General features: G+C 29.2%; 5 protein-coding genes across 13 annotated transcripts in view; 3 read left to right on the forward strand and 2 right to left on the reverse strand.

Annotated features, from left to right (window-relative positions):
- On the forward strand, positions 1 to 2,832 carry LOC123261547 (solute carrier family 25 member 35-like). 3 transcript variants are annotated; one of them, XM_044723209.1, is made up of 6 exons: positions 1 to 189; positions 781 to 1,162; positions 1,232 to 1,453; positions 1,574 to 1,688; positions 1,767 to 1,964; positions 2,705 to 2,832. In XM_044723209.1, exons 1-6 carry the CDS (start codon positions 164 to 166, stop codon positions 2,710 to 2,712), a joined length of 951 nt encoding a protein of 316 aa, XP_044579144.1. In that variant the 5' UTR covers positions 1 to 163; the 3' UTR covers positions 2,713 to 2,832. The 3 variants fall into 3 exon arrangements, with proteins under 3 accessions (XP_044579144.1, XP_044579140.1, XP_044579152.1); XM_044723205.1 differs by lacking the exon at positions 2,705 to 2,832 and having other exon boundaries at positions 1,767 to 2,110; XM_044723217.1 differs by lacking the exons at positions 1 to 189; positions 2,705 to 2,832 and adding an exon at positions 287 to 402 and having other exon boundaries at positions 1,767 to 2,110.
- On the forward strand, positions 2,509 to 4,915 carry LOC123261566 (solute carrier family 25 member 35-like). Its single transcript, XM_044723231.1, has 4 exons — positions 2,509 to 3,086; positions 4,176 to 4,397; positions 4,475 to 4,589; positions 4,671 to 4,915. The coding sequence occupies exons 1-4, from the start codon at positions 2,742 to 2,744 to the stop codon at positions 4,862 to 4,864; spliced, it is 876 nt and encodes a 291-aa protein (XP_044579166.1). The 5' UTR covers positions 2,509 to 2,741; the 3' UTR covers positions 4,865 to 4,915.
- Positions 4,618 to 27,091, reverse strand: part of LOC123261515 (solute carrier family 2, facilitated glucose transporter member 3-like) — a 24,036-nt gene continuing 1,562 nt past the window's right edge. Inside the window, exons 1-9 of one of the 5 annotated variants that reach the window (XM_044723182.1) lie at positions 10,336 to 10,738; positions 10,161 to 10,269; positions 10,020 to 10,090; positions 8,964 to 9,089; positions 8,617 to 8,890; positions 6,794 to 7,084; positions 6,309 to 6,715; positions 5,105 to 5,376; positions 4,618 to 5,030 (exon numbers count right to left, since the gene is read on the reverse strand). In XM_044723182.1, coding sequence (XP_044579117.1) covers positions 4,937 to 5,030; positions 5,105 to 5,376; positions 6,309 to 6,715; positions 6,794 to 7,084; positions 8,617 to 8,890; positions 8,964 to 9,089; positions 10,020 to 10,090; positions 10,161 to 10,167 — 1,542 coding nt within the window. In that variant the 5' untranslated portion in view covers positions 10,168 to 10,269; positions 10,336 to 10,738 and the 3' untranslated portion in view covers positions 4,618 to 4,936. Of the gene's footprint in view, positions 5,031 to 5,104; positions 5,377 to 6,308; positions 6,716 to 6,793; positions 7,085 to 8,616; positions 8,891 to 8,963; positions 9,090 to 10,019; positions 10,097 to 10,160; positions 10,270 to 10,335; positions 10,739 to 27,091 lie in introns of those variants that run through there. The other 4 variants (XM_044723173.1, XM_044723164.1, XM_044723146.1 and 1 more) reach the window with 4 other exon arrangements.
- Positions 12,329 to 27,091, reverse strand: part of LOC123261603 (acyl-CoA-binding protein homolog) — a 20,086-nt gene continuing 5,323 nt past the window's right edge. Inside the window, exons 1-4 of one of the 3 annotated variants that reach the window (XM_044723306.1) lie at positions 13,998 to 14,265; positions 13,746 to 13,770; positions 13,349 to 13,463; positions 12,329 to 12,637 (exon numbers count right to left, since the gene is read on the reverse strand). In XM_044723306.1, the coding sequence (XP_044579241.1) occupies positions 12,504 to 12,637; positions 13,349 to 13,463; positions 13,746 to 13,760 (264 nt within the window). In that variant the 5' untranslated portion in view covers positions 13,761 to 13,770; positions 13,998 to 14,265 and the 3' untranslated portion in view covers positions 12,329 to 12,503. Of the gene's footprint in view, positions 12,638 to 13,348; positions 13,476 to 13,745; positions 14,271 to 27,091 lie in introns of those variants that run through there. The other 2 variants (XM_044723293.1, XM_044723299.1) reach the window with 2 other exon arrangements.
- On the forward strand, positions 17,638 to 21,021 carry LOC123261625 (acyl-CoA-binding protein homolog). Its single transcript, XM_044723325.1, has 3 exons — positions 17,638 to 17,801; positions 18,084 to 18,198; positions 20,832 to 21,021. The coding sequence occupies exons 1-3, from the start codon at positions 17,787 to 17,789 to the stop codon at positions 20,963 to 20,965; spliced, it is 264 nt and encodes an 87-aa protein (XP_044579260.1). The 5' UTR covers positions 17,638 to 17,786; the 3' UTR covers positions 20,966 to 21,021.

Raw genomic sequence — 27,091 nt, forward strand, 5'->3', positions numbered from 1 at the left:
ATTATTTGATTGGTGATGTCGATAAAAATAAATTGAGAGGAGAAAATAATAATAACAAAAAAAATCTTGTACGTCATCACAATAAATACATATTTTATTCAGTTGTCAACATCTGCAGGCTACACACGTGGTTTATTAATTTATACAATAACAACTGAGTAAAATGACAGAGAGAATAAAAAATAAGCCGTAAGTAGTACAGTTACTTTTTTTTTTATAATTTATTATTGAATTTGAAATTTAAAATCGGTAATTAGCTAGGTATTTTGTTTACTTACTTCGCTCATAATAGAATATAGACACAAACGAGTATTAAGCGTAATATTACGCAATCATCATGTGATGATGGAAATTTCATTGATGTTTTTCTCTTAAGTGCAATGTCATTCGCGGGAATAAAAAGTAAATTTAAATATAAAAATTATAATAATAAAGTTAGCCGACGTTTTTAATTTTTTAATTTATTTTCATTTATTAAATAAGAGGTAAAAAATATTTTTTTTAAATTGCATATTTTAAATATTTTTTTAAATGGCTAACTTAATTTTCATATAAAAATTACATTTACTGAAATTTGACAATTTTATTAATTTCTTTTTTTGAAAAAATTATTAAAAAAAAAATTAAAGGAAAAAATTTCATATGTAGGATTTGAAAAATTATGCGTGCAATTTTTTTTAACTATTTTTTTACTTGTAATTTAATTGATGGAAAAAGTAAAATATTTTTAAACGTCGGCTAATTATAGTATCATAATTAAATTGTATATATATTTTTCAGACTTGGTGCAGAATTTGTCTTGGGAGCGGCGTCAGCAGTCGGGGCTGGAATTTTCACCAACCCGATAGATGTAATTAAAATAAGACTTCAACTTCAAGGAGAGTTAGAAGCCCGAGGATCTTATAAAAAGTATTACAAAAACACCTTTCATGCCGGATACATGATAGTAAAGCACGAAGGGATTCGAGGATTGCAGTCAGGAATAGCTTCAGCTCTGGCGTTTCAAGTTGTCCTCAATGGCATTAGATTAGGGTCGTACAAAATATCGCGTACTTATGGAATCACTGTAAACGAGGATGGACAGACGGATATCGTGAGCACCGCGTTAGTCAGTGGATTAGCAGGGTGCGTTGGTGCCGTTTTAGGAAGTCCATTTTACTTGGTAAGTTATTATTTAGTGATATGAAACTGCAATTAATACTACAAAAACTAACTATTTATTGTATTGTAGGTAAAGACACAGATACAAGCTCAGACAGCTGAAACGTCAATAGCTGTTGGGTTTCAACACGGTCATGCAAGTGAATGGTCAGCGTTTCAGTCACTTTGGAGAGAAGCTGGATTAGCTGGACTTTATCAACGATGGTACGCAAATATTCCTCGGGTATTTGTTGGATCTGCTACTCAGTTAACAGCATTTAGTTTAGTTGGGGATTGGCTCAAAACTTTTAGTGTGAGTTTATATTAAAAGCTCCTATTTGTAATTTGTAGTCTGGAAAAAAAACATAAAATAATAATAATAATAATAATAATTATTATTATTATTATTATTATTATAATAATAAATTTTCAGATATTTAATGGACATCCTTTGATGTTAACATTTTGCTCAGCAGTTATTGGCGGTAGTTCGGTTGCACTGACAATGCAACCTTTTGATGTAGTCGCTACGAGACTTTATAATCAAGGTAATGATTTAACAAATAATTTTTTTTATTTAATTTTTTTCTGCTTATAGTTATATACAATGTTTATTTACATTACAGGTTCCGATTCTAAAGGACAAGGAATATTGTATAAAAATTTTTTAGATGCAATAATTAAAATAAGTCGCACTGAAGGATTATATGGATTATATAAAGGAACGTTTCCTACGTGGATGAGGATTGCTCCACATACTGTCTTGTGTTTATGTTTTTATGAACATCTAGAGAGGTTTTATGATGAGCTAATCGCTAAAAAAAGTATACCTTTACTCACTGAAAAACTTTAGTTTACTATAAATCTTTAGTTTTATTCAGGGATTAAATTATTTATAATATTTAATAATAGAAATAGAAAAGAGTATTTAATAATTAATTTATTTATTTCAATTTACCAGTAAAAGTAACTAATTTGACAATAAATAATTTAAGAAAAATAATTTCAAGCAATGATAATAATATTAATATTTTTTTTTATAAATAATAAGTGATTTTATCATTTGAGTTAGGGTAGAGTTAAATCACATGCGTAATCACTATTTATATTTCGGCTCAAGTTTTATTATTTGTTTTAAAGTTTATTTAGCAAATATAAATATATAATTTATCATTGATGGAATAATTTAAAAAATTACAACAATAAAAAATGTTTCATTGTAATTTTATTATAAAATAACGATTGTAAGCTTTCTCAATTAATTTAATTTAATATACTGAGTATAAAAAAAAATGTTTAGTTGATTTAGTTATTTTAAAATGTCTAAAAATACAAAAGAAATAAAGAAACCGTAAGTATTATAAATTTTAGTGTTTTATTTTACAAATTTTACTGTAAAATTTTTATTTACATTGTGTAATTATATCAATTGGATCATACAGTGAAATAGTTACATGCAACACGTATGTAAATACAGATAAAAAGTGCAATTGCATAAATCGCATGCGCTTGGCGGGAATTTTCAATAAGTGCTTAAATAATTATACTAATTATTTTGTTGCAGAGTACTAGTGGAATATTTAATCGGAGCGACGGCTGCGATGGGCGCAGGAATATTCACGAATCCGATCGACGTGATTAAAGTGCGGCTTCAAATGCAGGGTGAATTGTTACGCCAAGGAACATATATACCGCTTTACAAAAGTACATTTCACGCAGCTTATGTGATAGCTTCACACGAAGGAATCGCTGGATTGCAATCAGGAATCCGATCGGCGTTGGCATTTCAAGCTGTACTTAATGGAATTAAAGTGGGAGTCTATAAATCGGCTCGCTCTCGTGGAATTACTGTTGATGAAAATGGACAAACAATAGTATCGAGAACAATATTGATATCCGGAATATCTGGATGCTTTGCATCCGTTTTGGGGAGTCCTTTTTACATGGTAACTCTTGTCAGTTTTTAATAATCTTAAACTAGCAACCTTGCAGTCACTATGTGACTGCCGTGACTTGTAAACTATAAATAAATAAAATTTTGCTTTATTAAATAATGACTTTTGTTAAATTGCACTGTACTTTTTTAACTATTGACGTTTTTAAAGATATAAGCTCATCCCGATGTTACACTCATCAAGAGCTTTCATTTGAGTACCCACGTGCATTTTTATATATTTTTCATATATACATATATATTATAACATATATAAATATATAAAAAATTGATGTGGGTACTCAAATGAAAGGTCTCGATGGGTGTAATGTCGGGGTGAGCTTATATCTTTAAAAATGTCAATAGTTTACAAGATACAAAGTCATTTTTTAATTATGTATCTTGAGAACTATTGATATTTTTAGAGATATAAGCTCATTCCGATGTTACACTCATCAAGAGCTTTCATTTTAGTACCCACATGCATTTTTATATATTTTTCATATATACATATATATATAATATATATAAATATATGAAAAAATGATGTGGGTACTCAAATGAAAGCTCTTGATGAGTGTAACATTGGGATGAGCTTATATTTATAAAAATATCAATAGTTCACGAGATACAAAGTCATTTCTTAATTTTTAACATTTTTTAAGATATAAACTCATTTTGATGTTACGCTCATCGAGACCTTTCATTTGAGTACCTACATGCATTTTGATATATTTTTCATATATATAAATATATGAAAAAATTATGTGGGTACTTAAATGAAGGTCTTGATAATTGTAACATCGGGATGAGCTTATATCTTTAAAAATGTCAATAGTTCACGAGATACAAGGTCATTTCTTAATAATGTATCTAGAGATAGAGCATTATCGAATGCAGCCTAAATACTTGTCATTATAAATTGACTATTGATAAGAATGATATGAAACCATGATCAGGCACAACTCTAGGTCAAGACTTTTCCAACGATACCAAATTTAACCATAAAAACTCATTTTATCATATAAATACTCTGGCCACAAAATTTTTCTTATTCTCTTAATAATATAGAAGATTAAAAAAAAATTTTTTTGCGGTTTAGGTAAAAACACAAATGCAGTCACAATCTGCTGAGAAATCAATTACAGCGGGCTATCAACATCAACATACGAGTGAATGGGCAGCTTATAAAAGTCATTGGCAAAAAGCTGGAATTTCTGGATTGTACAGGCAGTGTTTTGTCAACACTCCCAGGATATTTAACAGTGCTGCAATTCAGTTGACGACTCTAAGTATTGTTGGCGACTGGTTAAAGCCTATTAAAGTAACTTCAACCATTAGTTATTTTTAAAAATAAATAAAACATTAATATTAATCTTAATGAGTAATTTATAATGGAAGACTTTCAGTGAAAATCCAGTATTACTGACATTTTGCTCAGCTCTTGTTAGTGGAACTTGTGTCGCTATTTTTATGCAACCCTTCGACGTTATATCGATACGACTATACAATCAGGGTAATGTGAAAATTTTTTTATTTTCCCGTAACCAACTTGTAGTTTTTTATTTATTATATAAAACATGATATTTTTATTTAGGCACAGATTCCAGCGGAAAAGGCCTCTTGTATCGCAGCTATTTCGATGCATATTACAAAATATTTAAAATAGAAGGCTTTTTTGGCTTGTACAAAGGAGTATTTTCCACCTGGATGAGGATAGGTCCTCATACCGTTTTGTGCTTCTGTTTTTACGAACAATTAGAACGTATTTATTGTCTTGTAGTGAAGTAAAAAAATACGGTAATAAAAGCTTTTATAAAAATTTGTCATGATTAATAATTATGAATAAAAATTCATTTTTGGCTAAGAATTTAATGTTGACTGTCGGCGGAGTCCTCTACTCAACTGTGCCTTGATATCCAGTGTACTTACTCCGCGAGTTTCGGGTAAATAAAATCTGTAATAAAATTTAATTAATATTAGTGTAAATAAAAATTAAAAGTTTTTAAAATAAAATGTGGAATTATATACTTGACAAAAAGAGCGACGGCAATTATACAAAAGACAAATATTAAATAAGTTGGTGATCCTAAGGCCGTTGCGATAGTTGGAAATAATAATCCAACAATAAAATTACCACCCCAATTACAAATACTGCCGACAGCCATTGCAGTTGGACGAGGTGATACGTCGAATAATTCCGAGCCAATAAAGTAAGGAATCGGTCCCATTCCGATTCCGTATGTAAGTACGTAAATTTGGACGGATATTATACATACCCAAGGTATAAAAGCAGCTTTATCCTGTAAGTAATAAAATTTATTAATTTATTTTTTAACTGACTAAGATTTAATTATAATTTTTGATGTAGAATTTTTGATAATTATTTACAAGTGGGATCAACCCATGCTGGGCCATGTTATTATTATTTTTTTTTTTAATTGTTCGTTTTTTTGATGTTTAAAAAAAAATATATCAAAAATATCAAAAAAATATAAAATAGAAATTTTATCCAAAAACATGAAAGCCAATTTTTTTTTCCAACTTTTAAAGTCAAAAAAGATATTTATTTTTTTTTATTATAAAAATTGCGCCGTAAAAACAAGCAGAATAAAAAAAATTAAAAAATGTTAATTTTTCATCTAGTTATGGCCCAAAATGGGGTTGACCCCATTTGTAGATAATAACCATTTATTTTTTAACTGACTAAAATTTAATTATAATTTTTTATGTAGAATTTTTGGTAATTATCTACAAGTGGGGTCAACTCATGCTCCGCCACTTTTTTTTTTTTTTCCTTGAGAAAATTGATCAATTTTTTTTTTTTTAATTATTTGTTTTTTTTTTTTTATGTATTTTTCAAAAAAAAAATATACATCAAAAAATATAAAATAGAAATTTTATCCAAAAACATGGAAGCCAAATTTTTTTCCAACTTTTAAAGGCAAAAAAGCTATCGAAATCTTTATTTTTCTCTTTTACGACATTTTTTATTATAAATGCGCTATAAAAACAAGCAGAAAAAAAAATTAAAAAATGTTAATTTTTCACTTAATTATGGCCCACTTATAAATAATAACCATTTATTTTTTAACTGACTAAGATTTAATTATAATTTTTTATGCAGAATTTTTTTGTTAAAATTTTTTCATAATGATTTAGTTATTATAAAAATAAAAAAATATTAAAATATGTCGATTAATTTCAGTGTCATATAATCTCCGTTAATACTTACAATAGTAGCTAATCCAATAAACAAAACAATAAGGCATATTGCGCTAGCATAAGAACTTATTAAAAATAATGTTCTTCTGCCAAAAGAAGACATGAGACGAACAGATATCACAGCCATAAAAATATTAATAATCCCTGTCCCAAGGACTGCTAACTGGCTGGCAGTATCACTCACTTTAGCAGCCTTGAATATGTCTTGCGAATAATAAAAAATAGCGTTGATACCGCTCAATTGTTGTCCAAGTTGTACTGATGCTACTAAAAGTAATGGCAGTCTAACAGACGGATCTCTGATAATACGGCTAAAAGACCAGGCATCCAAAGTTGTACGCAATGCAGCTTCTTTTTCAAGCGTCTGTATCTCCTTGTACAGGAGACTAGCGTCGACACTGCGAAATCGCGCGAGTTCTGAAAGACTAACAAATTATAGCTTGTTCGAGGATTGTATTTAATTGACCGAATAAATTTTTTAAATAAATTACTGACCACGAGTTGCTTTTTCTTTTTCTTGTTTTATGATATATAAGTACTTTGGACTTTCCGGTAAAATATACAGAGACAACAAAGATATGATACAAAGTGGTGCAAAAGAAGCAAGCATTATATGCCACGATTCTTTGGTACCGAGGACGCTGTCTAAGCCGGCAACTTGTCCCAAAAATACTCCTACGGTTATTCCTAATTGACATAATACACCAACGGCTCCGCGCTGAGACAATGATGCTATTTCGATCATATAGATTGGTACTAATGTCGTGGCCATGCCTCCAGAAAACCCTATAAGTAAAAATTCATTGATTTTATTTGTTTTTAGTAGATTTCATAGAAATCTAACTATTGCATTGGTTCTCATGACGGAACTTTTGCAAAATTTTGATATATTTCGACTCAGTTCATCAAACTGATTCAGAAAACAAAAATTTTTCGATCGTAAAGCACTCTCTGATGCTTCGCATCATGAGTCGTGCAATACATAAAGTTCAAAAGTTTGTTTACGTATGTATTTATATATATGCAATCTTTATTTTGGATCGTATTTCAATATTTTTTCTTGTAGAATTATTATGACTTTAAATTAAGTTATTTGTTTGTATTAAATAATCTATTTGGATTTTATAACATTTGAAATTAAATCTAATTGTAAACCTTTAATTAGTTAAGTAATCTTGTAACCTATGTAAACCAATGTAATTTAAATATTGATGGCTTTGAGGGAGCTTAGGTTCCAGAGCCAAATAAATTTTTTATCTATCTATCTATCTACATGGGATATAACATGAATTGTCAGGACGATAGTGCCTACAATTAGCAATTGATCTCCACCAAACTAAACATTCTACAGATAAATACCGAAGTCACCCTGATAGCCACCTTACCTATAACTTACTGTCAATCTACGTCCGCAATTTGAAGCAAACTTGAGGGAAAGAGTTGGCAAAGCAAGCGATTACCTATTATTACCTATTACTTATTAATTTCAAATCAAAACTTGCTGTATAAGTATTTCAATCAAATTGTACACTGAAAAAAAATTAACTTGATTCGAGAGGAAAATTCTTAAAGCAACAAAATAATTTTGAAGAGGGCAATTGTCTTGAATCAAGACAAAAAATTCTTGAATCAAGTAAAATTTACTTAAACCAAGTAAAATTTTTTAGCTTAAGAATTTTTTTACTCAAATCAAGAAGATGAAGTTCTTCAAAATTATATACTTGATTCAAAAACATTTTTTTTTCTGTGTCGTAAAGTTGAAAGGAAATTTAACTACAAGTTTGATTGTTAACTTGTATTCAAGTTGCGGCCGTAGATTTCCATCAATTTGCTTACAACTGTTGTTGAGTGAAGAATTACCGCTGATTTGATGTTAAGTTAACCGTAATTGCTAGAAGTCAACTACTTTCTGAGAAAGCGCTGGCTATCAGGGCAAGTTCAAAGATGAGCTTAATCGGTCAAGTAATTTAGAAATGCTAGGATTTTAAAATTTTAAAAATCATAAAAATTCATATTTCTTCACTTTCTTACTCGAATAACTTTTCAATGAGATAACTTATTGAATTTATGTAAATTGCATCTGAAAGCTCTTTAAATAAGCTTCAATTTTAGTACCATATCATATGTGCAGTCTCAAAATTATGTCCTATTCCGCTATGCCAATTATGAAATTTGCTGTTGCACTGGTTTTTTTTTGTATTCAACCCTATTAGTTTTTTTTTTTTTTTTTTTTTCTATTTATTATGAAATCTACTTCCATTTCGATTGCCGAATGGCCTTTTTCATCATTTATAATTGAATATTTTTATTAAACTTACCGACAAGAAGTCTTCCAAGTACAATAACTTCAACGGAATTGAGTGTAGGTGTGAGCAAAAAACACCCAGCACCAAGAATACCAAAAATATTTCCCACTGCGAGAGCATATCGTCTTCCATACTTATCAGCAATTACACTCGCAATAAGTGACCCAATAACACCACCAATTAAAAATATTGACACTACTACTGACCACGTGAATCTTAGCCATCCATCTGTCAGATTTATGTCAAACCTTTTTTCAATACTTTCATTACAAAATTCTTTTATAATCTAAATAAATGAAAAATTTCAAGTTATTTTTGTTTAATTAGACTGATCAAGAAAAAAAAATTTTAATACTTACAGGCGCGGGATTATTTACGACTCCTATATTAAATCCTGCTGGAACTGCTGATCCAAGACAAGCAACTGCTCCTCCTAGCATCAGCAGAGGAGTCCATTTACTTATTTCTGGACCATCGTCTTCTTTCTAAAGATAAATTTAAAAACAGATTTGTTTTTTTTTTTTATATTACTGTATGCAGTTGTTATATATTATATAGTGAATTGATGATTAGAATATTGCATTGTACGTAAAAGTACAATTTTTAAAAGTTCGAAATTCAAGTAATGTCAATAGAATAAAATTTAAAAATAAATTCGTGCAAAAGATTTTAGGTAATTTACCATGATACTGAAATTGAAAGACATTTGACAATTAAAAAAAATTTTTTAATTAATAAATTACAGCAAGAAAAAGTGCAATTTTTTAAAAATAATTTTCTAGACCTAGTTTATTATTCAAAAAAAGTCAAAAATTTATCAAGTGTCTGCTAATTATCAAAATTAAATTAGACATCTAAAATCTTTTTTTTTTTTTATTGAAAAAATTAAAAAAAAATTTGACATCTAGAAGATTTGAAAAATTATACGTGCAACTTTTTAGAAGTATTTTTTTTCTTGAAATTAAATTGTTAAAAAAAATCATAAATTTTTAAACGCCTTGAAAGTTAAAGTAGTCGACATTTGAAAATATTTAGAATTTTTTTATTGAAAAAAATTAAAAAAAAAAAAAATTGACTTGTAGAAAATTTAAAAAATTCTAAGTGCAATTTTTAAAAAATATTTTTTTTTCTCATAATTTTTATAGATTCAAAAAATCAAAAAATGTCATGTCTGCTAATTTCAGTATCATTAAATGAAAATTAATTTAAGTAGCAGTTACTAGATTATTTTTAGAATTTTTTAAACGAATAAATTATGGTAAAAAAATGGAAATTAGAAATTAAAAAAAATTAAAAATACAATTTTTTGATAAATAAAATTAAAAAATAGTCAAGTAACTGCTAACTTTAATGTCATCATCATTAAAGGTCGTCTAATTTTAGTATTATCTGGTAATTTCAATGTTTTAATTTACCTCGTCAACAAGCTCTTGTTTTGGAATGAAAGTTGGTGATTTTGGTTTTGGAAGGCACAAGTTCATTGCTTCTGTATCTAAAAATAAGTAAATAAATTTATTTATCATAAAATTAAAAAAAAATCTGAATAAAATTCTTACCTGTCATGGTTATTGCTTACTAATATATACAGAGGGTATAGAGCATAGGTATATAATGTATAACCTACTGTTTACAAGGAACTTTTCTAACGGATTGAAATACTTTTTACTGAAATGATAATTATTACAAAACTTAATAAATATTTATAAAATGACATAGAAAATTATCACACACATGGAAAGATGTTATTAAATCACAGACTAAAGGCTATCTTGATTTCAATAAATGATGACTTTTGACTTGGTTAATTTTTTTACTCCATTATATTTTATACACAGTAATTTTCTTTTTCGGATAATTCGGGACTATTCTCGGCGTTAATTTTTAGTAAAAACTGTAAATTTTTTTTATCTTGTGTGTTGTAACGTCTAGCAATTAAAAAAGTAATTAAATAGCTCTTATCTATTTCTGACAACTCTCTTTGTTTGATACAAAATTTACAAGCAACGATTATACGTCATGTTTTATGCATGTTCGATTAGATATTTATATGAATAATTATTTGTACAGAAAGTATATTTTTAAATTGAATCACATAAAAATAAACACATGTATGTAAATGGATTGGATAAAAACAATAATAATATTTTGCGCTGTTCGATTCGCGGCAAAATGCAACACTAATTGCAAGAAAAGAGAGTTGCACTCATTATTATCGACGATTCAAAATATAATTAGATAAAATAAAGAAGAGGTATTGTTTTCATGTTTATCCTATGTACTTGTAAATTACAGTTGTACTGAAGATAAATTTATTTTGTAATTTAGATAATGTATATATAATAATAATGATATTAAAGTCAGCAGTCACTTGACCATTTTTTTGAATTTTTTTTTAACAAACAAATTTGTTCGAAAAAACTATTTTCAAAAAATTATTAAAATTAATTTACCATGACATTAAAGTTAGCAGTCGCTTGACAATTTTTTAATTTTTTTTAATAAATAAATTTGCTCCGAAAAATTATTTCTGAAAAATTGGATTTTTTATTTTTTTAATTTTCTAAATGTCAATTTTTTTTCTCATTTTCTTCGACATAATTTATTTGTTAAAAAAATGCTTAAAATTATAAAATATCTGGTAAATTAATGTTCATTAATTTACCAGATATTTAATCATTTTAAGAATTTTTTTTAATAATAAAAATGTGACAAGCAAAAATTAGAGAAAAAATTGGCATGTAAAAATTTTAAAACATAAAAAATGCAATTTTTTTTAAAATTATTTTTCAAAATAAGTTTGTTTGTTAAAAAAAAATTAAAAAATTATCAAAACTGCTAACGTTAATGTCATCAAAAAATTGCATTTTTAATTTTTTTTCCTAATTTTTTTTGCAACAATTTATTTATCACCAAAATTTTTAAAATTATTAAATATCTGCTAAATTAATTTTCATATAATAATAATAATAATGACAAGTGTATACATAAACGTAGATAAAAGTAGCTACCAAAAGAAGAAATAAATAAATATCTTCAGTTTCGTTTATTTTGATGTCATTTTACTCTAATTAAAACAATTATTATCAATTCATATCTCATCAGAAGCTAAGAAAAAAATTTCCTGAGTTCAGTTTGATCGACGTTGAAAATAATTGAACTCATATCTATTAAAGCAATTAATTTTTTCTTCTCGTGAATTATCATTTAAATGGATTTTTTTATCAGTAATTTATAATTTAAATGCTCATATTTATTATTCAGCCATAATATACTAAATGCATGCTTATTAAACGTGAGAAATTTTTCCTGTAATTAATAATTACATGAATGGTTGATTCAATTTATAGTTATTAATAATTATTATCGAGGATACTTCTAGATTTATTAAAGTATATAGATAAAAATCGCTGATAGTAGTGTACTGATATAATATTGCTGATAAACGGAGCTTAAAATTCATTAAAAAAATTTTATAAAAAAATATTGAAATAATTTTAAAAAACTATTTGCTTAACATCTGCGTTCAGAGTTTACTGCAATTTTTTATCGTGAAAATCAAACAATCTGCTATTAAAAAAATATTTGAAATTCACTTACGTGTTTTTTCTTCATTGGCAAATATTTGAGTTTAAATTATTCAAATATTTAGTACAAAATTTCGCAAATTAAACAAATTGTGTCATGAATATATTTAATAATAAAAGTCTGAGTAAATTTTTAATATTTAAACAATTTTTTATTTATAACATCAGATAATTTTTCAATAATTTTACAAAAAAGTTTAGATTCATTATAAATTATAAAGAATGAGAAAATTACTCAGATTTTGCTAAAAGAATTTAAATGAAATATAATAAGTATGACGTATACATCAAGATGTAAAGTAAAAGTAAAATAATTTATTTATGTGTTGCGAGGAATCCCATTGCATAAGCGATGTATGATTTTTTAGCTTCATCCTTTAAAATTCCTTTTTTACCATTCCATCGATCCCATTTAGCTTTGCCTTTCAAGTCGAGCATTCCTGAACGATCTGGACAAGTTATTAATTATTATTTATTAATCTATATTATTAAGAGAATAAGCAAAATTTTGTGGCCAGTGTATTTATACAATAAAATGGGTTTTTATGGTTGAATTTGGTATCATTAGAAAGGTCTTGATCTAGAGTTGTGTCTTTTAAAGGTTTCATATTATTCTTATCAATAATCAATTTATGATGATAAGTATTTAGGCTGCATTTGAAAATGCTCTGTCTCTAGATACATAATTAAGGAATGACCTTGTATCTCGTGAACTATTGACATTTTTTAAGATATAAGCTCATCCCGATGTGACACTCATCAAAAGCTTTCATTTCAGTATCCACATCATTTTTTCATATATTTATATATATTATATATATGTATATATGAAAAATATATAAAAATGCATGTGAGTATTCAAATGAAAGCTTTTGATGAGTGTAATATCGGGACGTGCTTATATCTTTAAGAACGTCAATAGTTAAAAAAAGTACAGTGCAATTTAACAAGTCATTATTTAATAAAGCAAAATTTTATTTATGCATATTGTGACTGCAAGATTGCTAGTTTATTAATAATTAATTATCATGTATATAAATTTATGTAAACATCAACTTTACTATATTTATTATTAGAAGTATTCATTTAAAAATATAAAACGAGTTTATCACAAAGTTAATTTCATACATAATTTATAAATCGCATGATTTTTAGCTCACCAGTATTAACGTCACCAACCGTAGCCTGCTTAAAAAGTGCGTACAATTCTAACAACTCATCGTCTGATGGTCGTTTGGTTAAAGATTTAATATCTTCAGCAGCTTGTTCAAATTTCTGTAAATAAATCTAAAAAAAAAAAAAATTAAAAATTAGAGCAAAACAAACAACTTCACTTTTTTCTTTGTTTAAGAAATGTGTAATAAACGTAAACAGGCTCGATTATTATGAAAATAAAGTAATATTAAATAATCCGATAACTTTTGTTTTAAAAAAAGCAACGAAATATGTAAGATTGCTGTACCATGATAAAAATTGTTAACATATTGCAATGAAAATAAATGATTAAATTGCATAATTTAAATATAAATTTTTTCATAAATCGTAAACAAGGAATACCTGATCTAGCGACATTTTCCGTTAGTTCTATTATAAATAAGTGGATTAATTATTCGTGTTTGAGTTAAGTTTATTTATTATAACAGTAATACAATTAATATTAAGTAAGTAACCGACAATTCGACGTGCACGTGGGAATAGCTAGTAAGGCCCTTGATAGACAGAACTATATATACTAGACGACGGGTAGAGTGCAAGCGTGCGCACAGTGCACACTGACGACAGCGTAGGCATTGCTAAATATCCAACAAGTTCAATATCCTAAGGAATAAAATTAAATATATTAAAAATTTGATATGCTTTTTGACAGACAAGTGCAGAGCAGATTCTTTTTGGCTGACTTCGCGGTAATAACTGTTGAGTTTTATGCAATCAAGTAGCAAGTAAACTTTACTGGTACGCTTAGCGAGCACCCAGTGTCAAAGTCCTACTAAATCCAAGTAATAAAACAAACTGATTAAACAGAAACGAAGGCATCAGAATTATAATACACCAATCAAGTATTGAGTCAAAGGTGCGAGTCTAATTAAGTCATCCACAGATTCGGTAGAATCTGGCGCCAAGTTCCGTTCAATCAAGCCAGACTACCGACTGTGTTTACTGTAAGCAGAACGGTATTTCGAGGTTGCAAAATTTTATTTAATTATATGGTTCTCCTTTTTCCAATGATATATTATAAAAGTAATTTATAACTTTATTTCACTGATATTAATTAATTATAATCGATTATAACACTTAATTCACTTAAAATTATTAAATTTTATCAGCACAAACTACAGTAAGCCCAGAAATTTCGATCCTGATTTTTTTTCGATGGGGAATATCAGTGCCACAGACTAGATAAAATAAAAATCCGAACAAAAACAGTTTCACTGTAAAAAAGTCGCACCAAGTCCACGTTCATAAAACTATTAGGAAAAAAAATTTTTTTTTTTTTTACAAAAAGATACAAAATAAAAAAATTAAAAAATCCGAGTAACCGATATGATTGTTTATGATTTTCGGAAATTAAAAAAAATTTTATTGTAAATTTAAAAATTAAAAAAAAATTTTAGAACGTATTTAGTGTGCGCGGTTGCAAAATATTTTACTTTTAATGAAATTCGTAAAATCTATTTACTAGGACTTTAAAAAAATTGAAATACACAATGACGCACACCAAGTACGTTCTAAAAGTCTTTTTTAATATTTAAATTTACAAAAAAATTTTTTTTAATTTCCGAAAATCATAAACAATCATATCGGTTACTCGGATTTTTTAATTTTTTTATTTTGTATCTTTTTGTAAAGAAAAAAAAAATTTTTTTTCCTAATAGTCTTATGAACGTGGACTTGGTGCGACTTTTTTACAGTGAAACTGTTTTTGTTCGGATTTTAGTATTTTTTGTAATTATAATGAAAATTTACAATTGATAACAACTTAAATCTCGTGTTGACTGCATTTTTTACTGCAAACTATCCCCTTAAAGCTACAGTTTATGTAGATGTAATTCCAGTGCACCCTGGCGGCCATAGATGCAAGCTATGAATCACTTTTTACTGTAGTTGCGTGTCTATAGGAAGGATTACTACACATTTTTATTTTATCTAGTCTGTGGCGCTGATATTCCCCATCGAAAAAAAGTCAGGATCGAAATTTCTGGGCTTACTATAGTTTGTGCTGATAAAATTTAATAATTTTAAGTGAATTAAGTGTTATAATTGATTATAATTAATTAATATCAGTAAAATAAAGTATAAATTACTTTTATAATATATTATTTTGGAAAAAGGAGAACCATATAATTAAATCAAATTTTGCAACCTCGAAATACCGTTCTGCTTACAGTAAACACAGTCGGTAGTCTGGCGCTCCGTTTACAACGGATTTGAACGGAACTTGGCGCCAGATTCTACCGAATCTGTGGATGTGTAGTAATCCTTCCTATAGTCACGCAACTACAGTAAAAAAAAGTGATTTATAGCTTGCATCTATGGCAACCAGGGTGCACTGGAATTATTTTTATATAAACTGTAGCTTCAACGAGATCCAAGGGGACAGTTTTCAAGTTGAAATTTTAAAAATTATTTATAAAAAAACGATCAACGAACAAACAATAAATTTGATCGAACAATCACGAACAAACGAATTAGCAAAAAAAAAATTTTTAAAATAAATTTTCTCCCGCCAACTTAAGAGAGTTGTTTATTAAGCTCTTAGCTGGACTGAGCTTAGACAAGTATACCTTGCATTGTTTTCTTATAGATATTCTTTAGAGAGAATGTAGTCACTTTTAGTTTTTGATACAAGATCTGCTAAGATCTGTCAAGAACTATTTTCTTCTAATTAAATTTTATTTATTAACAACAGTCAATACCTATAAAAGAGCCAAAATTGTTTGGGATTGCTTTCATCATAATAGTCAGCTGATCAAGGTCTAAGTAGTTCTGTTCGAGAAGTGTACAGATATAGGTACAGATTTTATAAGACGATATTCTTTACATAATTAATACTTATATTAATTATGAGTTTGACGAATTGTGTTATTGACTAACAACAATATGATAATAACAATAAATAATAATTATAATAATAATAATAATAACGACAATTCCAACAGTAACAATCAAGATAATACTGAAAATAATCATTATAGTAACAATAAATTGATGATGAAAATAATAGTAATATTAATAGTTAATATTATCGTCCATAGTTATCATAAATAAATTTTTTTATCTCAGGAATGTGGACAAGATAGGATCATAATAACAAATTACATTATTATTTCGGCAGAAATAATAATGTAATTTGTTATTATGATCCTATCTTGTCCACATTCCTGAGATAAAAAAATTTATTTAGTAATATTAATATCCACAGATTCGGTAGAATCTGGCGCCAAGTTCCGTTCAAAACCGTTGTAAACGGAGCGCCAGACTACCGACTGTGTTTACTGTAAGCAGAACGGTTTTTTGAGGCTGCGAAATTTTATTTAATTCTACGGTACTTTTTTTTATTCAATTTGTTTATCATAACAGTAATTCATAATTTACTTCACCGTATTAATTAATTATATTCACTTATAACAATTTATTTACTTGAAATTATTAAATTTTATCAGCACATACTATAGCTCGCTCACAAATTTCGATCCTGACTTTTTTTTTATGGAGAAAGGTCAGCGCCACAGACTAGATAAAATAAAAATGTGTAGTAATCCTCCTATAGATAAGCAACTACAGTTAAAAAAAGTAATTCACAGCTTACATTTACGGCCGCCAGAGTGCACTGGAATTACATCTACATAAACTGTAGCTTCAAGGGGATAGTTTGCAGTAAAAAATGCAGTCAACACGAGATTTAAGTTGGTACCGATTGTAAATTTTCATTATAATTACAAAAAATACTAAAATCCGAACAAAAACAGTTTCACTGTAAAAAAAGTCGCGCCAAGTCCACGTTCATAAGACTATTAGGAAAAAAAAATTTTTTTTTTTCTTTAAAAAAAGATACAAAATTAAAAAATCCAAGTAACCGATATGATTGTTTTTGATTTTCGGAAATTAAAAAAAATTTTATTGTAAATTTAAAAATTAAAAAAAAAATTTTAGAACGTACTTGGTGTGCGTCATTGTCTATTTCAATTTTTTTAAAGTCCTAGTAAATAGATTTTACGAATTTCATTAAAAGTAAAATATTTTGTAACCACGCACACTAAATACGTTCTAAAATTTTTTTTTTAATTTTTAAATTTACAATAAAATTTTTTTTAATTTCCGAAAATCAAAAACAATCATATCGGTTACTTGGATTTTTTAATTTTTTTATTTTGTATCTTTTTTTAAAGAAAAAAAAAAATTTTTTTTTCCTAATAGTCTTATGAACGTGGACTTGGCGCGACTTTTTTACAGTGAAACTGTTTTTGTTCGGATTTATCATTACGTGCACGTCGAATTGTCGGTTACTTACTTAATATTAATTGTATTACTGTTATTATAAATAAACTTAACTCAAACACGAATAATTAATCCACTTATTTATAATAGAACTAACGGAAAATGTCGCTAGATCAGGTATTCCTTGTTTACGATTTATGAAAAAATTTATATTTAAATTATGTAATTTAATCATTTATTTTCATTGCAATATGTTAACAATTTTTATCATGGTACAGCAATCTTACATATTTCGTTGCTTTTTTTAAAACAAAAGTAATCGGATTATTTAATATTACTTTATTTTCATAATAATCGAGCCCGTTTACGTTTATTATACATTTCTTAAACAAAGAAAAAAGTGAAGTTGTTTGTTTTGCTCTAATTTTTAATTTTTTTTTTTTTTTACTTTATTTACAGGAATTTGAACAAGCTGCTGAATATCTTAAATCTTTAACCAAACGACCATCAAAAGATGAGTTCTTAGAATTGTACGCACTTTTTAAGCAGGCTACGATTGGTGACGTTAATACTGGTGAGCTAATAAATAATAATTTAAAAAAACTAAAAACACGCTTTTTATAGAAAACCAAACTAAAAAATAGAAAATAAATTTAAATTAAGAATAGTGTTAAAAATTTCAATAAATATAAATTAATAATAGTGTAAATAAAAAAAATGTATTTTATTTTAAAAAAAGCGTGAGGTGCATGGTGTCAATAGTTATAAATATTTTATTGACAGATATGAGTAGAGTGATTATCATTTTGATAATATCTTAAAAAGCACCCCACGCTTTTTTTAAAATAAAATACATTTTTTTTATTTACACTGTTATTAATTTATATTTATTGAAATTTTTAACACTATTCTTAATTTAAATTTATTTTTTATTTTTTAGTTTGGTTTTTTATAAAAAGCGTGTTTTTAGTTTTTTTAAACTATTATTTATTTTTTACTTTTTAGTTTGGTTTATTTATAAAAGCGTGATTTATTATTTTTTTTTAAACTATTATTTGTTGATTATCAAAAATATTCAGGCGCGCAAATTACCCACGGAGAGTTACATACTGACATACTGACATACAAGTGAAGCTAATAAAAAATAAAGCGTGTAATAATTATTTATAAATATTATAAATACGGGGAATCAGAGTTCGATTTCGGAGAGCGAGCCTGAGAAACGGCTACCAGAACCAAGGAAGGCCGCAGGCGCGCAGATTACCCACGGAGAGTTACTGACATACTGACAAACTGACATACAAGTGAAGCTAATATAAAGCGTGTAAAAATCATGCGATTTATAAATTATGTATGAAATTAACTTTGTGATAAACTCGTTTTATATTTTTAAATGAATACTTCTAATAATATATATAGTAAAGTTGATTTTTACATAAATTTATATATATGTTAATTAATTATTAATAAACTAGCAATCTTGGAGTAACAATATGGATAAATAAAATTTTGCTTTATTAAATAATGACTTGTTAAATTGCACTGTACTTTTTTTAACTATTGACGTTCTTAAAGATATGAGCACGTCCCGATATTACACTCATCAAGAGCTTTCATTTGAGTACCCACATGCATTTTTATATATTTTATATATATACATATATTATTATTATTATGAGTTTTACTTGTATACCGTTTTCTGGTTTTTACAAGGCTATAATTGTCTCAGCTTCTCCGCATACAGTCTTTTTCAACTCTTTATTATCAACATATGCTCCGCTCTATATTATCAACACAATCTTTCAACTCTTTTATTATCAACATGTTCTCCGCTCTTTTTATAATCAACATATTCTCCACTTTTTATTATCAACATGTTCTCCGCTTTTCATAATCAACATATCATTTCGCACATAATTCTATTCTCAATGCGGCTGTGGACCGACTTGTGCTTTCTGTACTGTATTTAACCTATTCCTCACCCCTTTTTATCGGTTGTTGGAATAGTGGCGATGGGGAAACCACAGAGAAAACCCATGCCAGTACAGTCGGCTACCGGAGCGATCTCCGACGGTTGGTGTTGGAACTATTCGAACAACCGTCGGAGCTCGAACCCTCGCCTCACGACATGATGCACGAACGAACTAACGGGATAATGACTTAGTCCGTTCGGCTATCATGCCGCTTTTTATATACATATATATAACCAATGAAAAAATGATTTGGATACTGAAATGAAAGGTCTTGATGAGTGTAACATCGGGATGAGCTTATATCTTTGTAAAATGCTGAAAGAGCGGAAAAGCGGTGATTAGGTTTGGGTCTGGATATCTCAATTAAAACGCGTAAATTATTATCAAAATTAACACTAAGAATTTATTTACAATAAATACACTTAATATTTAATATATTCAATTGCGGATTGTTTCAATAAAAGCGGATTTAAAAAATACAGCGTGGTTAACGAAAGCGAAGCTGGTTGACACGTGGTTGAACACTCTGCCGGCACTGAAAAAAGCGGTGAAAATAGTGCACAAATAACACAATTTATCTGTAAAAAACTAAAGTGAATTATTAGCGGTTAATTTAAGCAATTTAAATTATAAAAATAGCGAAATGCGGTTAATTAACAATAAGCGAAAGCAAAGCGGAATTAATGGCGACTTGTTACAACTAAAAGCCTGGAAGCGAAAGATAATAATAATAGTTCGTCTTCTTCCTCGTTGACTTGGGGAAGAAGGCTATTGCGCATGTCTAGCGGGAGCGATCAGCCAAGAAAGCGGTCGATCCATGGCGTGATCGAGAGGCTGATTTTCCATTGGCGGTTCGATTTTGCGGGAACTAGCGGTGGAAAGGTGCGTCTCTTGAATTTGGGAGTCCCCCAGGAGCAAGTTAATCGCTACTGGGCCTTGTTCACCGAACAATCTTAAAAAATGTCAATAGTTCACGAGATACAAGGTCATTCCTTAATTATGCATATAGAGACAGAGCATTTTCGAATGCAGCCTAAATACTTATCATCATAAATTGATTATTGATAAGAATAATATGAAACCTTTAAAAGACACAACTCTAGGTCAAGACCTTTCTAATGATACCAAATTCAACCATAAAAACCCATTTTATTGTATAAATACACTGGCCACAAAATTTTGCCTATTCTCTTAATAATATAGATTAATAAATAATAATTAATAACTTGTCCAGATTGTCCAGCATTGTTCGACTTGAAAGGCCAAGCTAAATGGAGTCGATGGAATAGTAAAAAAGGAATTTCAAAGGATAAAGCTAAAGAATCATACATCGCTTATACAATGGGATTGCTTGCAACATATAAATAAATTATCCACAGATTCGGTAGAATCTGGCGCCAAGTTCCGTTCAATCAAGCCAGACTACCGACTGTGTTTACTGTAAGCAGAACGGTATTTCGAAGTTGCAAAATTTTATTTAATTATATGGTTCTCCTTTTTCCAATGATATATTATAAAAGTAATTTATAACTTTATTTTACTGATATTAATTAATTATAATCAATTATAACACTTAATTCACTTAAAATTATTAAATTTTATCTGCAATTTTCTGCCGAAATAATAATGTAATTTGTTATTATGATCCTATCTTGTCCACATTCCTGAGATAAAAAAATTTATTTAGTAATATTAATATTTATCATTATTATTATTACTATTGTTATTGTTATTAAATTATTGAGCATTAAAGTATTAAATTTGAATTTACAATTATCTTAACTACAAAAAATCTTAAAATTTTCTTAAAATTTATGTGAAATTAAAAGCTTCCAATTGATAATTTAGTTTATCAATATAAACCAAAGAGTATATACGGCTTATTTATATAAAATTTTATCTACAGATTCGGTAGAATCTGGCGCCAAGTTCCGTTCAAAAATCCCGTTGCAAACGGAGCGCCAGACTACCTAATGTGTTTACTGTAAGCAGAACGGTTTTTTGAGGTTGCGAAATTTAATAATTAATTCTACGGTACTTTTTTTCACTAATTTGTTTATTATAACAGTAATTCATAATTTATTTTACCGTATTAATTAATTTATATTCACTTATAACAATTTATTTACTTGAAATTATTAAATTCTATCAGCACATACTATAGCGCGCTCACATTTTTCGATCCTGACTTTTTTTTTATGTAAAAAGTGACATGCCACAGACTAGATAAAATAAAAATGTGTAGTAATCCTCTTATAGATACGCAACTACAGTTAAAAAAAGTAATTCACAGCTTACATTTACGGCCGCCAGGGCGCACTGGAATTATAGCTACATAAACTGTAGCTTTAAGGGGATAGTTTGCGGTAAAAAATGCAGCCAACGCGAGATTTAAGTTAGTACTGTAGAAAAGTAAACTCCAATCTTATAGGTGCTCACACACATGTTAATGAACTAAGGTAGATTGCTTGCAGTTATCCTTTTATTTTTTACTTTGTTTATTTACTTTGAGCTCTCTGTAAGAAATTATTGTATATAATTCTATATAATAAACTAACGATGTGACTAAGGTACAGCAAACAAACAATACGACTCCGTACACAAACAGCACCGTATGTATACGGAGTGCTACAAATCCCGGGAAATTCAAATTTTATACGTAATACACCCTTGTAGAGCGGCACATGTACGAAGTCGTACACATACTACAGAATAAATGAAGTAATAATAATAATAACAACAACAATAATAATAATAATAATAATAATAATAATAAATTGAAATAATAATAATAATAATTTACATCGTACATTAGAGCTGACGAACCGATTCCAGACTGGCTCGTGGAAGGGCGAACCGTACTGATACCAAAAAAAGGTGACTTGTCTGACCCAAAGAATTACAGGCCTATCACCTGTTTGAATGCGGTTTATAAAATTTTTACAAAAATTTTAAACAACCGTATTTTGCATGAGATAGAACCTGTATGGCAACAGATATATGAACAGCGTGGCAGCAAAAGAGGCCTGTCAGGTTGCAAAGAGAACTTGATAGTTGATCGATGTGTCACACAAGATGCGATCTACTATCAACGCAACCTGTCAATGGCCTGGATCGACTATCGCAAGGCATTTGACTCAACTTCTCATGAGTTGATTTTATATCTCCTCAAATGCCTGGGGGTCAATCCTGAAATAGTGGAATGCATTCGGCGTACAATGCAGCTCTGGCGAACGCGTTTTCACATTGGAAGTGGAAACGCATTGCACATAACCGGAGTTGTAGAGTACAAACGAGGGGTCTTCCAAGGTGATTCCTTGAGCCCTCTGCTGTTTTGCATCTCACTGCTGCCTATATCTGTTGCTCTCCGTAAAACTCGTGGGTACTCTGTGGGGCCTCCGGGTGATCGAAAATACTCGATTACCCATCTGCTTTATATGGATGACCTGAAGCTGTATAGTGCTGATGAAGATCATCTACAGGCGGCCCTTAACATCGTAGCAGAGTACACGCGGGATGCCGGAATGTCTTTTGGGTTGGACAAGTGTGCGGTCGTACATCTGGCGAGGGGTAAGTGCTCTGTTACGGGTGATGATGTCGAGTTGGTAGATGGGAGCGTTTTAAGACAATTAGACGCCGGAGAGTTGTATAGATATCTAGGAATGGAAGAGCACCGCATGCATGCGGTCTCCGAAGTCCAAGCAGCTCTCCGTAGCGAGTATGTTAGGAGACTCCGGAAAATTTGGTCCTCCGAACTTTCCGGCAAAAATAAAGTCTCCGCTACTAACACGCTCGCTGTCCCAGTCTTACTATACTCTTTCGGTGTCTTAAAATGGGCCCAAAAGGATCTGCGAGATCTCGACATCAGAACCCGTAAGACTATCAACATGAACCGGAGCATGCACCCCAATTCATCAGTCGCCAGATTATACCTCTCCCGGTCGATCGGTGGGAGAGTTTTGCAGAGCTTGGAGCGGCTTCACGATCGTTTAGTCCTGGGTTTAACACACGAAGTTGTCAATTGCACTGCAGATGAGGATGACTTTCTTATGCAAATTGTTCATAAACATGAGAATGCGCATAAGGGGTCGTTCTTATATAAGGCAGCAATATATGCGGCAAGAACCCTTGGTCTTGGAGAAATAAACGCTCTTATGGAACTCCGAAAGGAGGAATTCAAGAGCGCCATCAGGAACGCCGAGGAAAAACTACTCCTAGGCAAACTGATGGACAAGTCTATGCACAGCGTGTTCTTCAAACACGTGCGTGATCATGGCTTGTCCACCCAGCTGACGTTTTCCTTCTTAAAGTCAGCTGGCCTGATGTCCGAGACTGAAGGGTTCATATTTGCTTGCCAAGATGGTGTCATTAACACTCTAGAGTACCGTAGCAAGGTGCTCCAGGTGCAGCTCCCGGACACGACCTGCAGGGCGTGTAAACAACATCCGGAGACGCTTATGCACATTTTGTCAGCATGTCCTGTGCTGGCGAGAGGTGCATACATCCAGCGTCACAATGCTGCCCTGAGAGTACTGTACTACTATCTTCGTCACCGCTACGGTATTGACGTGACACCGGTGCTGCCTTATCTGCCAGGAGATATTCCCCAGGTTGTTGAGAATGACAGTTGCAAAATTTATTGGAACATGCCGTTTGCAACAACTCGGCGGATAGATCACAACAAACCTGATATTGTGCTCTTCGACAAGGCTACTCGTGACATTTATGTCATTGAGTTCTCGGCCCCGGCTGAATACAACATCTCAGCCAAAGAAGAGCACAAAAGACAGATATATCAGGATCTCCTGTTTGAAATTGGCAAACTTTACCCAGGTTACCGTGTCAAGCTCGTCGTCCTGATTGTTGGCGTCCTCGGAGGGATGAAACAGTCTTTTGTATCCTCACTTGCCAGAGTTCCAGCTTGCTCATCAAAAGCTGAATTCTTGGCGGTCAGGATGCAGAAGGCTGTCATACTAGGTTCCCTCCGTCTACTTAGGAAAATGACTTTGGCCTGCTGTGATCACTAACCGCCTTGTTGTGCGGAGTGGTACAGCAGTAATGGATGGAGCTCAGGCTGGGCCCTCGGAGAATCGGACTCCGGGGACAACCCCCCTGAGCATTTAATAACATAATAATAATAAATTGATAAATATAATAGCAACGATATTTATAATAATAATAATAATAATAATAATTATTATTATTATTATTATTATTATCATTTTTAAATTATTGAGTATTGAGGATTAGATTTAAATTTGTAATTATCTCAATTACAAAAAAATGTAAAAATTCATGTAAAATTAAAGTTTCAATTGATAATTTAGTTTGTTAATCTAAGCCAAAGAGTATTTGCGGCTTATTTATATAAAATTTTATTGATGCTGCTAGATATTGTACGATAAGTGATACTTTAATTGATTTATATTGAAACTTTATAAACATTCAATTTCTGCGGGAAAAATACAAACTTTGAATTGAAAATTTTTTTAATAACAAATAATGTTAAAATTTTTTTTTAATATAAAATCCCTAGAATTAATTATTAAATAACTTTCCATATGTATTTTTCTAAATATATTTTCTTTTAATTCAATTGCATTTATTACCTAGAGTCAATACTTAAAAGAGCTAGAATTGTTTGATTTTGCTTTCTCGGAAAAGTCAGCTGATCAAGATCTGAGTAATTCTGTTCGAGCAATGTACAGATACTACAAACGTCTTGATGATTGTTGCCTGTAGGTGGCACTACTTGTTAATTAAGCGAAGTTTAAAACGATGATATTTCTTACAAAATACAAATATTATTTATAAGTTTACGAATTGTGATATTTACTAACAACAATATAATATTGACACTAAATAATAATTATAATAACGACAATATTAACAATGACAATAAGGATAATACTAAAAATATTTATAATGGTAAAAATAAATTGATAATATGGTTTATCATTATTATCATTGATATTGTTTTTTAATTATTAAGTATTAAAGTATTAAATTCAAATTTACAACTATCACAACTACAAAAATGTAAAAAATTTTTCAAAATATATGTGAAATTAAAAGCTTACAACTGATCATTTAGTTTATCAATTTGAGTTAAAAAGTATTCGCGGCTTATTGATATAAAATTTTATCAATGCTGCTAGATATTGTACGAAAAGTGATACTTTAAATGATTTATATTGAAACTTTATAAACATTCAATTTCCGCGGGAAAAATACAAACTTTGAATTGAAAATTTTTTTAATAACAAATAATGTTAAAAATTTTCTTTAATATAAAATCCCTAGAATTAATTAGTGAATAACTTTCCATATGTATTTTTCTAAATATATTTTCTTCTAATTCAATTGCATTTATTAACTAGAGTCAATACTTAAAAGAGCTAGAATTTTTTGATTTTGCTTTCTTCGGAAAAGTCAGCCGATCAAGATCTGAGCAATTCTGTTCGAGCAATGTACAGATACTACAACGTCTTGATGATTGTTGCCTGTAGGTGGCACTACTTGTTAATTGAGCGAAGTTTGAAACGATGATATTCCTTACATAATACGAATATTATTTATAAGTTTACTAATTGTGTTATTTACTAACAACAATACGATAATGACACTAAATAATAATTAAAATAATAATAATTATAATAACGACAATATTAACAATGACAATAAGGATAATACTGAAAATATTTATAATGGTAAAAATAAATTGATAATACTATTTATCATTATTATCATTGATATTGTTTTTAAATTATTAGGTATTAAAGTATTAAATTTAAATTCACGACTATCACAACTACAAAAATGTAAAAATTTTTTTTTAATTTATGTGCTTACAATTGATAATTTAGTGTATCAATCTAAGCTAAAGAGTATTCGCGGCTTATTTATATAAAATCCGAACAAAAACAGTTTCACTGTAAAAAAAATCGCGCCAAGTCCACGTTCATAAGACTATTAAGAAATAGTATATTACACACCTGTGGCAAGAAAATGAGAAATGTCTCCAGAACACATATATGTTGCCCGAGGCGAAGCCGAGGTCGACATATATGTGATCTGAGATATTTATTTTCCTGCCATAGGTTTGTATACTATTTTCTGTCCGACAGAGGCGGAAAGCGGTAATTTCGTTTAGCGCAGCGGGCCGAAAGTTGCCACTTTCCGCCTGGAGGCTGAAAAAAGATTTTTATTTCTTTACAAAAAGATATAAAATAAAAAATTAAAAAATCCAAGTAACCGATATGGTTGTATATGATTTTTGGACATTAAAAAAAAATTTGTTGTAAATTTAAAAATTAAAAGAAACAATTTTGGAACGTATTTAGTGTACGTGGTTACGAAATATTTCACTTTTTATGAAATTCCTAAAATCTATCTACTAGGACTTTTAAAAAAAATTGAAGTACACAATGACGCACACCAAGTACGTTCCAAAATTGTTCCTTTTAATTTTTAAATTTACAACAAAATTTTTTT

The sequence above is a fragment of the Cotesia glomerata genome, linkage group LG1 (assembly GCF_020080835.1).
Source record: "Cotesia glomerata isolate CgM1 linkage group LG1, MPM_Cglom_v2.3, whole genome shotgun sequence".
NCBI lineage: Eukaryota > Metazoa > Arthropoda > Insecta > Hymenoptera > Braconidae > Cotesia > Cotesia glomerata.

Coding starts and splice junctions, on each gene's coding strand:
- LOC123261547 (XM_044723205.1), top strand. CDS start 164: ATGACAGAGAGAATAAAAAATAAGCC. Junction 190..780: donor GAGAGAATAAAAAATAAGCC/GTAAGTAGTACA, acceptor TATATTTTTCAG/ACTTGGTGCAGAATTTGTCT. Junction 1,689..1,766: donor TACGAGACTTTATAATCAAG/GTAATGATTTAA, acceptor TTTACATTACAG/GTTCCGATTCTAAAGGACAA.
- LOC123261566 (XM_044723231.1), top strand. CDS start 2,742: ATGGGCGCAGGAATATTCACGAATCCGATCGACGTGATTAAAGTGCGG. Junction 3,087..4,175: donor TGGGGAGTCCTTTTTACATG/GTAACTCTTGTC, acceptor TTTGCGGTTTAG/GTAAAAACACAAATGCAGTC. Junction 4,398..4,474: donor ACTGGTTAAAGCCTATTAAA/GTAACTTCAACC, acceptor TTATAATGGAAG/ACTTTCAGTGAAAATCCAGT.
- LOC123261625 (XM_044723325.1), top strand. Junction 18,199..20,831: donor GATTGGTGACGTTAATACTG/GTGAGCTAATAA, acceptor TAACTTGTCCAG/ATTGTCCAGCATTGTTCGAC.